Source organism: Malus domestica, chromosome 03, assembly GCF_042453785.1.
Source record: "Malus domestica chromosome 03, GDT2T_hap1".
Lineage (NCBI taxonomy): Eukaryota > Viridiplantae > Streptophyta > Magnoliopsida > Rosales > Rosaceae > Malus > Malus domestica.
Genome location: NC_091663.1, coordinates 17,626,973 through 17,640,063, shown reverse-complemented (window position 1 = coordinate 17,640,063; position 13,091 = coordinate 17,626,973). Strand labels below are relative to the sequence as shown.

Below are 13,091 nucleotides of genomic sequence, written 5' to 3'. Positions count from 1 at the left end.
ACTAGGTGTAGAACACCCCTAAGGACTTATTAACCCGAGCTGAAAAGGTTACGAAACCAACTAACCACCCTGCCCCATGCCAAAACTCTACCGTTTGACGCGAGAATCACTGCTGATTAGGCAGAACTGGCCCGGCTACTAGGCAAAACCTCGGGTGAGACAATTATTACTTTATTCACAATAATAACTAACTTTACTTCAAACAAAAATTAAAAATAAACTTAGACTAAAAGCAAGTGTTTCAATCTCACTCCCCACAACCCCTGTTGGTGTGATGTGCAAAGTTCAAAGTATAATTCATGAATTAGTGTCTAAGCAACAATAAATAGAAAAGACTCTACTGTGGGATTAATCTTCACTATGTCCATTTGTTCTAACGTTTAAAATAATCTATGGATATTAACTTAAAAAGAATGAAAATTTTTAACTGACATAAAAATCAAAAATTAAAATCCTAAAATTTTACTTTCCCACCCCCAAACTTATTTCACACTTTGTCCTCAAGGTGTGGAAAATACATAGAAACTAAAAACAAAAAACAAAAAAAATCAAAACAGAAAAAACCGTGACACTAAAAATTAATGGACAAGACTATAAAAAGAAAATAAAATGAAAGAAAATAAAAAACAAAATGAAAATAAAGGAATGCATAACACCTGGCTTTCTATGTGGAAGGTCATGGTGTGACAACCCTTGGGCCGTGACGAACTACACATCCGTTGGGTTTGAACCCAACCCGCAAAGCAACACGCTAGGAGAAACATTGGATTCCCCAGGAAAATGGCATGCAGCTGGCATGCGAATTTGAAAAGGGCATGTGCTGAACATGTTATGATTGATGGCAGCCAATAAAAAAATACACTTTGAATAAAAACACATTGGATCCCTTTGCTAACCTCGAGCACCGAGCCGAACGACTCTTCTCCCCCTTTAATTCAATCCGAGTCTCTTGAACAGACATGGGAAAACTCCAGCTGTGTACACGTGGCGCGCATCACTGCATTAAGCTCCTTAGGATTCCAAAAGAACGGCCAGATCACTCTCACTTTTCTATTTGTTGGGTGTGAGAAATCCTAAGTCCCTCTCTTGGTATCAGAAAGCACGCTCACACTCTCTCTTGCTCTCAGACCCTATATCTCTTGAAAATGAAAAATAGCCCTCATTCCCTCACATTTTTCTCTCATTTCCCCAATTCATCTCTGCTCTCTTCTTAATGACTCTAAAAAACGCAAAAACCTTCTGTCTCGTTAGAAATTCAGTCTCCTCCTCTCTCATATTTCTCAACCCTCGCAGCCCTTTCATTTCTCGAATCTTCTCTGCCTACAACGGAACAACGCACCCCCCCCGGCAGTGTTTCAATAGCCCATCCGTGGTAAAAATCGGAAAAACTGAAAGCCAAAGGTAAAATCATCCTCCAATCTTTTGGTTTCATTGTCAGATTTATTTGTTTTAGAGAAATGGAACAAAATCTAACACATGCATGGCGTTTTATCTGTGTGAGGACCCCCAATAGTTGCAAATCCGAGACAAACAACATAAGGAAAATGCCCCGGGTCGCCATATCTTCTCAACCAAACCATGTTGCTCCCAAGCCTCATGCCATCACGGATTCGAGTTCTAAGCATGTAGATCGAGACCATTTCGCACATACAACGGTAATCATCTCCCACTTAGTTCAAGATACATGTCTCTCAGCTTGCGAAAAATCTCTGCAAGTTATATTTTCGTGATGAGTCTCTGTAGAAGCTTAAACGGATGTTTTTCTGTATTAGGTGCCCGAGAGGCACAAAGAGACTAAAGAGACAGATTTGAAAAGTTCCCAAACTCACGGATCTGCAAATTTTTAGGTAGAAACCGCAACCCTTTTGATTGATTGACTATGATCTGATACTTGAATAATAACCACTACTGTGACTAAAAAATGACACTCAAATCCAGCATACAACCGAGAGACAACAACCTTGAGCTTCCGGTCCAATGGTCCCTGAAGGAAGCAGAAACGACAAATGTCTCGGCCTCTGTAAATAAAGAAGGTAAAGATCTCGTTCTTCTGCTCGACTCAACATTTACATATTCAACTACATTTTATTTATGATGCCATGTTTACCGTGTATGTACTCCCAAAATGACACCATACGAACTGAAAACATACAATCACTTGAATAACTTGGATCTCTAAACTGGTAACAACTGCGAACTAAAACACATGGGCTTTCAGAAAAGAATGAAGTACGCCCTAGATCTGACTCATGAATTGGTTAGTTCTGTATAGATGCTCGTTCTATGTCCTGCATGTATCATATTGGTGCTCTTTGTGTAGGGGTATACAGATCCATGATAGAGCCGAGGGAAAAGAAGTAAACACACAAGCCCATCGGACAAAGACAGCACAGGCCGCATGACCCAAATCAGTGCATCTAGGAGGTAAAATCCGAATCCCTGCAAGTGTAGTTGTTGTAGTTCTGGTAATAATAATTGTACTCAGTTCTCTGATGTATGGATCTGTGATTTAACTGTGCTTCTCCATGCATTGCAAAACTGAGCTGCAGAAAATTAACTGCTCAAAATTATGTTCCTGTGCTGGATCTGCAACAATCACCCCCAAACTTGCATCTGGGAATGACGTTATGTTGACTGCTTTAAATTTCCAGCATAAGTGTAGATGTGGTTAATGTTAAGGTAGACTTGCTGCTGGGTGCAGGATTCCAACATAGTAAGCGCTTTATTTTCCACGTTCGTAACCTGCAATTAACCAATATGCATTAAGAAAAATAAAATGAAATAAACTGGGTAAATAAAATTAACTTGCAATTTTCCATTTTTGAATTTTTCGTTTTTTATTTTTTTTATTTTTTTATTTTTATGTTTTATTAATTTTTATTATATATATATTTAATATATATATTTAATTGAAGAGAAAATCAAACGAAATTTAAAATTAGGAAAGAGTTTAGAAAATTTGGGTTGCCTCCCAATAAGCGCTTTATTTTAAGTCTGTAGCTAGACGTCGCGGAAGTCCGGTGGCTAGATCACTGGTTCCTTCAGAGTCAAAGACTCGTATGCAGTATCAAAGGGTGACTCCACATATGGTTTCAGCCTGTGACCATTCACCTTGAATGGGTTGCCTTGAGCTTCATTAGTTATTTCAACTGCCCCATGAGAAAAGACTTTAGTAACCAAATATGGCCCAGTCTAGCGAGATTTCAATTTCCCTGGAAACAACTTTAGCCGTGAATTGAATAGCAACACCTTTTGCCCTGGCCGAAATTCTTTCCGTAAAATTTGACTATCATGAAACGCCTTAGTTCTTTCCTTGTAGATGCGAGAACTTTCATAAGCACCCTGACGAATTTCCTCCAGCTCATTGAGCTGCAATTTACGTTGTTCCCCAGCTGAGTCATATGAAAAATTTAACTCTTTAATTGCCCAGTAAGCCTTATGCTCAAGCTCCATAGGTAGATGACATGTTTTTCCATAAACGAGTCGAAATGGTCACATCCCAATAGGAGTTTTATAAGCTGTCCTGTAGGCCCACAATGTATCATTTAATTTTAAACTGCAATCTTTACGTGTTGAACCAACTGTTTTCTCCAAAATGTGTTTTAATTCTCTGTTTGAAACTTCAACTTGACCAAATGTCTGTGGATGATAAGGTGTAGCCACACGATGATTAATCCCATATTTTGCCAACAAATTAGCAAATGGTTTATTAATAAAATGCTTCTCCCCATCACTAAGAATAACGCGTGGAATTCCAAAACGCGGAAATATAACCCCTTGGAGGAACTTCAGGACCACTGATCCCTGATTAGTTGGTGCTGCAATGGCCTCGACCCACTTAGAAACATATTCCACAGCAACTAAAATATAGTGGTTCCCATGAGAAGATGGAAATGGTCCCATGAAATCAATACCCCAAACATCAAATAGTTCAACAATTAAAATACCTAGTTGGGGCATCTCGTTCCTTTTGGACTGGTTGCCTACTCTTTGACACGTATCACAAGCCTTGCACCAATTTTGTGCATCTTTAAAAAGTGTAGGCCCAAATAACCCATTTTGCAAAATTTTCTCTGCTGTTCTTTTCTGCCCAAAATGTCCCCCACAAGCAAAATGATGAGCAAACTTTAAAACACTTTCCTGTTCGGGTTTAGGAATACACCTGCGAATAATCTGGTCTGGGCAATACTTAAATAGGTATGGCTCATCCCAGAAATAATGCTTGACATCAGATAAAAACTTCTTTTTCTGCTAAAACATTAAATCTGGATGCACTACACCTTTAACCAAGTAATTAACAATATCAGCAAACCAAGGTGTTCTAATTTGGACTGCAAATAGTTGTTCATCTGGAAAACTCACTTAATGGTAGGGAATCCTCTTCGGAAGCTGTGGGAATAATTAATCTAGATAAATGGTCAGCCACCACATTTTCACTACCCTTTTTATCTCTGATTTCTAAGTCAAACTCTTGCAATAAAAGAATCAAACGAATCAATCGAGGCTTAGCATCTTTTTTAGACAACAAATATTTTAAAGCTGCATGATCTGTATAGACAATCACTTTAGCCCCAACTAAATACGAATGAAATTTTTCCAATGCAAAAACAACTGCCAACAATTCTTTCTCTGTGGTTGCATTGTTGAGTTGTGCATCATTGAGGGTTCGACTAGCATAATAAATAACTTGGGGAAGCTTATCTTTCCGTTGTCCAAGAACTGCTCCCACTGCATAATCTGACGCGTCACACATCAATTCAAAAGGTAAGCTCCAATTAGGGGCTGCAATAATGGGTGTTGTGGTGAGGAGTGTCTTTAACTTCTTGAAGGCCTCCAAACAAGCCTCATAAAAAAGAAAAGGAGCATCCTTAGCCAATAAATTACACAATGGTCGGCTAATCTTGGAGAAATCCTTGATGAACCGTCTATAAAACCCAGCATGGCCAAGAAAAGATCGAACACTCTTAACAGTCGTCGGGGGTGGCAACTTTTCAATTGCATTAATTTTAGCCTTGTCAACCTCAATACCCCTGTTAGAAATCAAGTGGCCTAGGACAATTCCTTACTTAACCATGAAATGACACTTTTCCCAATTTAAAACCAGGTTGGTCTTAATGCATCTTTCAAGAACTATAGATAAATTCTGCAAACATTGGTCAAAAGAATCCCTAAAAACAGAAAAGTCATCCATAAATACCTCAACGACATGTTCAACTAACCTGGTAAATATGCTCATCATGCAACGCTGAAACGTGGCAGGCGCATTGCACAAACCAAAAGGCATTCTTCGATATGCGAAAGTCCCAAAAGGACAAGTAAAGGTTGTCTTCTCTTGATCCTCAGGGGCAACTGGAATCTGGTTATACCCTGAATAGCCATCCAAGAAACAATAAAAAGCATGACCGGCCAACCTTCCCAACATTTGATCGATGAATGGCAATGGAAATTGATCTTTTCTAGTACCCGCATTGATCTTTCTATAATCAACACACATACGCCACCCTGTAGTCAAACGAGTAGGCACAAGTTCATTATTATCATTCTTCACAACTGTAATACCAGAACGCTTTGGCACCACTTGAGTTGGACTAATCCACTTACTATCTGAAATATGATAGATCATCCCAGCATTTAAAAGCTTCATAACTTCATTACGAACAACTTCTTTCATAATTGGATTCAAACGACGTTGAGCGTCAATGGCAGGCTTTACTCCATCCTCCATCAAAATTTTATGCATACAAATTGTAGGGCTGATCCCTTTAATGTCAGCTATAGTCCAGCCAATTGCATATTGATAACTCCTTAAAATGCGCAACAGTTTATCTTCTTCTGCTGATGATAAATCAGCAACAATAATAACTGGCAGCGAAGAATCTGCTCCCAAATAAGCATATTTCAAGTGTTCTGGAAACACTTTTAACTCCAATTTAGGTGGTTGTACCTTAGAAGGCTGCAACAGTTTTTTGGGTTCCCCCAAACTCTAAAAAACGTGCCTCCAACGGGGGGGTTGAAAAGGAACACTTTCCAAAGCTGAAACATACTCAAAAGCCTTTTCATCTTCTGTATTTATATTCTCAAACCCATTCAACACATTTAACAATGGATCATATGTCAAACGTGGCAGAATTTCAGCATGTAATATGCTGTCAAGCACATCAACACGCATACAATCTTGCACATCACCTGGCCTTTTAGTTGCTTCAAATAAACTGAACACAACAGATTGATCTTGCACTCGAAGTGTAAGTGTTCCAGCCTCTACATCAATTAACGTTCGAGCAGTTGCCATGAAAGGCCGTACCAAAATAATTGGTGTTTGCATATCTTCATCCATATCCAAAATCAAAAAATCAGCAGGAAGATAAAGATTATCCACTTTAATAATTAGGTCTTTAATAATTCCCCTAGGATAAGCAACTGAACGGTCTGCTAGTTGTAGAATAACTGATGTAGGCTTGATTTCTCCTTGTCCTAGTCTCTAAAAAATAGAAAAAGGCATTAAATTAAAACTAGCGCCCAAATCAATTAAAGCACATTTAAAATTAGAATTTCCAATTGTGCAAGAAATTGTAAAACGCCATGGATCTTGTTTCTTTGGGGGAAACTTGTGTAGTAGAACAGCACTGCACTGTTCTGTAAGAATCACTTTCTCAAAATCAAAGAGCTTCTTTTTCTTTTTGCAAACATCCTTCAAAAACTTGGCGTAAGACGGAATGTTCTTGATGGCATCAATTAACGGTAGATTAATCTGAACCTTAGACAAAATCTTCATAAAATCTGTCAATTGTTGATCTTTAACTTTAGGCTTCAATCGTTCAGGATAAGGCATAGGTGGCTCATATACACAATCCGCAACAATATCAGCACCATTTTCAGAACTGTTCAAAGGTTGTTCAGAATCTTTCAAATTGGCATATTTTTCAACAATTCCCGAATCTGTTTTTGGCTGTGAAGCCACCTGCGAATGTCGAACACAATTTTCACTTCTATTATCAAAACTTTTTCCAGAACGCAAAAATCTAACTGCCTTGCAATCTGCACCTCCCATTGGATTTGGTTCGGTTTGGCTGGTAAATGTACCCGGTGCCTTTTCTGAAACCTGCAAAGCAATCTGCCCCATTTGTTTTTCCATGTTTTTCATTGCTGCCTGTAGGTTTTGGATTTCTTGCGTGGTAGTATTTGCCAATTTTTCAATTGCAACCTCCCAAGCAGCCTTAGGTGCAGCAGGTTGTTGTACCTGCTGTTGAAATTGAGGCCTAGAGTGCTGATCTTTGTCCCACTTTAGATTAGGATGATCTCTCCAACCTGGGTTGTAGAAATTTGAATACGGGTCATATCGGGGACGCTGAAAATTGTTAAATGCATTAACCTGCTCTGCTATAAAATCTGGACAAACATCCTTATATGGGCAGCTCATAAAATCATGAGTTATCATGTTGCAAATGCTGCAGGCTGCTGTACAACAACCTGTGAATCTGGTAGTCTCTGTAATAACAAGTCAAATTTTGCATCAAACCGTTTCTCCATTTTTTCAATTTGTGCTGTAACATATGGTGAACCATTAGACATCTCAAAAACTGACCTAGATTGTGGCTGCTCAACCGCCCATTGTTGTGTATCTGCTGCCATTTTTTCAAATAACAAACAAGCCTCTTGTGCATTTTTATCTTTGTACGAACCTCCGCATGAAGCGTTGACTAGAGTTTTTGTAGTCATATTCAACCCTCTAAAAAATATATGCATTTGATCAGTAGTGTTAATACCCAAATGTGGACATTTTCTAATCAACTCTTTGAACCATTCCCACGCATCATGAAACTCCTCATTTGGCTTTTGGGCAAAAGATAAAATCTGAGTTCTCATGTCAAGAGTCTTTGAAGCAAGATAATACTTGTTTAAAAAAATTTCACTAAGTTGGGCCCAAGTACTAAAGCTACCAGATAGGAGTATGAGGAGACATCTTCTTGCTTGATCTTTTAGAGTGTATGGAAACAAACGTAGCTTAATAGATTCAGCTGAGAATCCCCTCACCAAAATATTTTTGCATCCCATTAAAAATTCTACAATATGCATGTTTGGATCGTCAGATGATAACCCATGAAATGTAGGTAAAATATTCAGCATGTGCTGCTTTATTTCGAATGTAGACCCTTCCTCCACTGCCGGATAAGTAATGCAACTTGGTATATTTGTGGTATGGGCTGTTAAAGAATCACCCAAAGGCTGACCTGCCTCTGGAATAACGAATGCCATTTTTCCTTTACTGTGCAGATTCCCAGAAATTGAAGACTGCAGAAAAGGCCCCTGCAGAGAAGGAACCCACTCCAAATTTTTCTTCCTGCTTCTCCTTAAAGTCTGCTCAAGTTCTGGATCAAATGGAATCAATTTGTGCACTGTTGAACGGGTGCTAACCATGCACAGATTTCAACAATCTGCACTGCTGTACTGTTATAATCTATAAAAAAATAAAATAAAAATGAAAATTAATTTTTTTTTATATGTATAAACAGCAATAATTATTTGAAAATCTGATTAGTAGGGATTATTTTAAATAATCCCTGGCAACGGCGCCATTTTCTTGATAGGGATTTTACTACTCATGTGAATGCGATAAAAACTCCTATAATACTTGCAAGAATCACAAGGTTGTTGTAATATAAACGGATCTCGCAAGGTCATTCTCCACAGGGATTATTAAATAATTCAAAGCAAACCAAATTCCAATTAGTTATTGTAAAGTATAAATTGAGGTGATTGATTTTATAACCTAATTAAAATAAAAACGAAATTAATTAATTAAAATAAACAATCTGCAATATTAGAACAGGGGTAAAAAAAACAGTTTTTGGGAAAATCAAATTAAGAAAGCACTAGGGTTCCACCATCACCTAGTAATCCTATGAACTTTTACCAATTACTTATGATCTACACATGCCACTTTGAAGGTTAGATTTTCCTAATTCATATTCTACTTGGAACCTCCAATATAGAACGTATATCTAACATGCAACCCGTCCGGACGTTCGGATCAAATCTGAACATGAAAGACTCATTATGCTTTATGAAAATCCTTTGAAAAACCATGCAACCCTTAAGACGTGGTGTTCATCCTAAGTGAAATTACAATTATTAAACACAAGAAGCCAGCGTCAATTTCAAGGAACCTTCCGAACAAAATTGCATCAAATTACTTTTCTAAAGATCCTAATGGTGATCAGGCATTAAGACAATTAGATAGTTTTTATCTCGGTGATTAACAATTCAAAGTATGCATGCAATCAATCATAAGCAATTAAACAAAAATCACATATTCATGCTAAGGATCAAGACTTCGCCCTAGCAAAAGAAATTAGTTATGCATATTCATAATTGAAATCATAGAAAATATTATTAAGAAAAGGATTGAAAACACCTTCAAGTAGAAAATCTCCAAAACCCTAGCCCTTCTCTCTGTCTCCAAAATTGCATAAAATAAAACGTAGTCAAAAACTGTAGATGGCCAAGCAATATATTTGCTAAGCCCCCCAACAAACCCTAAAAACAGGTCCTTTATTTCCCTTAGGAAACTAAAATTAATGATCCAAATAAAATAGGAAACATAACCCTAAATTAAATGGTAAAATTCGCCTAAAATCTGAACAGCTACGTTTTGGACCCATATGCTGCTCCAAAACTGGCCCAATATAGCTGGATTTAATGTTTGGAATATTCTGAACACTTCTCCAAAAGGCCACGAACCCATCCGAGGTCATCTTGGGCTCCGAAAACGTCATTTTCCAGCACTGCACACTGCTTCTTTATTCCATCGCCAGAAAATAACTGCTTGGTAGAAAAATCCCAAATTTTGATACGATCAAGCTAAGTGACTCACGAACGTCCTCCAACTGGAATTACTCCAAAATTCGTCCATTTGGTCCTGTTTTGCTCCAGAGGAAGTCGAAAGTCCTATATTAAAAATATAATTCAAAGTATCAAAATTCTTTCAAAATATTAACCCAAATATACTAAGATTAGGGTAAAATATATAATATAAAATCTACTCATCATCCAGTTTTGAGCCTTTCTCTTGCCGTTTCTTAACCAATTTTGTTGGCATTTCTCTAATCCTCTTGTTTACTTCTCTATTTTATTTTATTTTTTCAGTTATCTAAGGATTCAAAGATTCATGGAGGAAATCGATATTCCTTCGCATTTTACCTGCCCAATTTCATTAGAAATCATGAGAGATCCGGTCACGATCTCAACCGGTATAACGTACGATTGAGAAAGCATAGAGCGGTGGTTGTTCACGTTAAAGAATAGCAGTTGCCCAATAAGCAAACAGCCATTGTCCGACGGTGACGCAGATCTCACTCCCAACCACTCTCTCCTCCGCATAATCCAAGCTTGGTGCACTCTCAACTCTTCGCATGGCGTCGAGCGGATACCAACTCCGACATTCAAGGCGAAAGGAACAAGAACTGTTTGAAGGCAGCAGGGGCAATCGAATTTGTGGCCTCCATTATCAACAAAAGTCACTCCGATTCATCTACAACCGAAGTCGCTATTGAAGTCCTTTTTCATCTCAAAAGCTCAGAATCTCGTCTAAAAGATCTCTTGAGCAATGACAGCAACAGTAATAAGATAACGGAGTCTCTGGTCAGAGTATTGAATTGCGGGAATTACCAATCTCGAGCTCATGCAATAATCTTATTGAAGTCTTTTTTCGAGGTGGCAGATCCGGTCCAGTTGATAAGTGTGGACGTTCGGTCATTCCGCCAGATAGTGCATGTGCTAAATGATCAGATCTCACAACAAGCGTCAATGGCGGCATTGAAGCCTCTCGTGGAGCTTTGTCCGTGGGGAAGGAACCGAATCAAAGCCGTCGAAGGGGGTGCAGTTTCGGTCCCCACGGAGGCTCTTCTCGAGATGCAAAAGAAAAGAGCGTGTGAGCTGATACTAATGGCTTTGGAACAGCTTTGTCGATGTGCGGAAGGGCGAGCTGAGCTGTTGAAGCATGGGGCAGGGCTAGCCATTGTGTCCAAGAAAATCCTTAGGGTTTCACATGTGGCAAGTGATCGGGCGGTAAGGATATTGTTCTCCATTTGTAGATTTTCTGCAACTTATGGTGTTCTTTAGGAAATGTTGCAAGTGGGTGTTGTGGCCAAATTGTGTTTGGTGCTTCAAGTGGATTGTAGGTTTAAATCAAAGAAGGCTGGGAGGTTCTTAGCTTGCACTCTAGAGTTCGGAAGAATTCTTCATGCATTCCTGTCCATTTGCTGCCCTTTTATCCATCTTCATCTTCATGATGCTCATATCTTCTTCTTATTTTTTATTTTCATCAAATCATTAATTCTCCCTGTATCGAATTAATTGTGTACATCAAACATACAAATACGGGTGTTTTGGGCATCGAAAATTTTTAAATGTGTAAAATTAAATATACCTAACGAATTTATTGATGTGGATATTTGAGTAAAAAACTTATATCGGGTTTTATGTGAAGAAAATTAAATTTCAAGAGTTAAAATTATATTTTCAGAAGAAGAAAAAAATGTATATAATTTTGTTGTTGGGTCAGGTGCATGCAGCTCATTGGTTTTGACTTTTGAAGTACAATTGGATTTCAATTCATTTAAGGATGGGTTTTTATCACAAATGGCCCTTAAAATTGACTCATCCCATCAAGCTGGTCCCTGAAATTGAAAATTAATCAATGTAGTCCCTGAAAATGGATGTTCCGAATCAATATGGTCTTTCTGTCACAATTCCATCAAAAAAATTGTTATGTGCTGATGTGGCACATAACTGGGTGACAAACCCCGACCCAAAAAGTCAACTTGGACTCCAAATCGAGTTGTGATGGCCGACACCAAGAGGGTGACGAAGCCATAAAGTATAGTGATGTGGGAAAAATGTGAATAAATTTAAATCTAAAAGTGTCTAAATAGGAGAGTGCGCTGTGAGCGAAAATGAACTCATTTCATACGTGATGTCAGAGCATAAGTGAAGTATAGTAGAGTGGATTGAGAGTCATACCATTGAAGGTAATCTCCAATACCAAAATTTGCCCCGAATCCTCGTCGATAAGAAAGCTCAACTAAAAAAAACCTGGAAGGTGGAAACACAACAAGGGTGAGTGGCCCTGGAAATAAAATTTTAATAAAAACCTTCTAAATCGTTATAACCCATCGTTGTAACACCTGTATAGTTTAAAAAATCATACCAGGTATCAATGTAAAATCAAAAGTATATCAACAATAAATCCATAAATATACCACGACACAGCATCTCATGAGCAATATAAATAATCATGTGCTCAATAAATCAATGCTAGAACATAAGTCGAAGTCACCTATAGTGACCTGTTTGACTCGTCCATATCTCATCAATCGATGCTAGTACATAAGTCGGAGTCACCTATAGTGACCTATACGACTCATCCATATCTTATCAATCAATGCTAACACATAAGTCGGAGTCACCTATAGTGACCTATTCAACTCATCCATATCTTATCAATCAATGCTAGCACATAAGTCGGAGTCACCTATAGTGACTTGTGCGACTCATCCATATCTTATCAATCAATGCTAGCACATAAGTCAGAGTCACTTATAGTGACCTGTACGACTCATCCATATCTCATCAATCAATGCTAGCACATAAGTCGGAGTCACCTATAGTGACCTATACGACTCATAGGCAACCTGTACGACAGTGTCGGAGTTGCCTATATAGCTCATTTACCAATACCTGCACATGAGTCGGAACCACTTAATGTGGTCTGTACGACAAGCTGGGGTGCAAATAAATACACTCAAGTGCTACGATCACGTGAAGCCTAGGCCCTGTCTTCTGAAAAAGCACTAACACCGAGGTGCAGGATAATGAGCATTAAATGCATAAAAACATAACCGTACACATTGAAATCAGTATCATTAACATGTACTCACATGAAGCTTACCGGGGCATCCGCTGCGTCATTTGGCATAACCACTTTAACGTCCCAACATTCTTAATCGGAACTAAACCCAGTGATAGACCAGAATAAAATCATGGTTAATCTCTACGATGTTAACCATCATAACTTCTTTCCTTAAAGAAAC

At 38.3% G+C, this 13,091-nt stretch overlaps 2 protein-coding genes, 1 non-coding gene and 1 pseudogene across 3 annotated transcripts; 2 read left to right on the top strand and 2 right to left on the bottom strand.

The window, feature by feature from the left end:
- Positions 1–3,492: 3,492 nt before the first annotated feature.
- On the bottom strand, positions 3,493–3,960 carry LOC139194697 (uncharacterized). Its single transcript, XM_070819599.1, has one exon. It carries the CDS (start codon positions 3,958–3,960, stop codon positions 3,493–3,495), a length of 468 nt encoding a protein of 155 aa, XP_070675700.1.
- Positions 3,961–4,345: 385 nt separating this feature from the next.
- LOC103433481 (uncharacterized) lies at positions 4,346–7,438 on the bottom strand. The gene is made up of 5 exons (XM_029100599.1): positions 6,650–7,438; positions 6,025–6,481; positions 5,464–5,877; positions 5,220–5,367; positions 4,346–5,030 (listed from the first exon to the last, which is right to left on the bottom strand). The coding sequence occupies exons 1-5, from the start codon at positions 7,436–7,438 to the stop codon at positions 4,346–4,348; spliced, it is 2,493 nt and encodes an 830-aa protein (XP_028956432.1).
- Positions 7,439–7,764: 326 nt separating this feature from the next.
- LOC114824273 (small nucleolar RNA R71) lies at positions 7,765–7,869 on the top strand. Its single transcript, XR_003772412.1, has one exon. It is a non-coding gene; the product is annotated as a small nucleolar RNA R71 (small nucleolar RNA).
- A 2,299-nt stretch (positions 7,870–10,168) lies between these two features.
- LOC114824183 (E3 ubiquitin-protein ligase PUB23-like) lies at positions 10,169–11,291 on the top strand (annotated as a pseudogene).
- Positions 11,292–13,091: the final 1,800 nt, after the last annotated feature.

Coding starts and splice junctions, on each gene's coding strand:
- LOC139194697 (XM_070819599.1), bottom strand. CDS start 3,960: ATGCCCCAACTAGGTATTTTAATTGTTGAACTATTTGATGTTTGGGGT.
- LOC103433481 (XM_029100599.1), bottom strand. CDS start 7,438: ATGATAACTCATGATTTTATGAGCTGCCCATATAAGGATGTTTGTCCA. Junction 5,368..5,463: donor TTATAGAAAGATCAATGCGG/GTACTAGAAAAG, acceptor ATGGCTATTCAG/GGTATAACCAGATTCCAGTT. Junction 5,031..5,219: donor ATGATGAGCATATTTACCAG/GTTAGTTGAACA, acceptor GATTTCTAACAG/GGGTATTGAGGTTGACAAGG.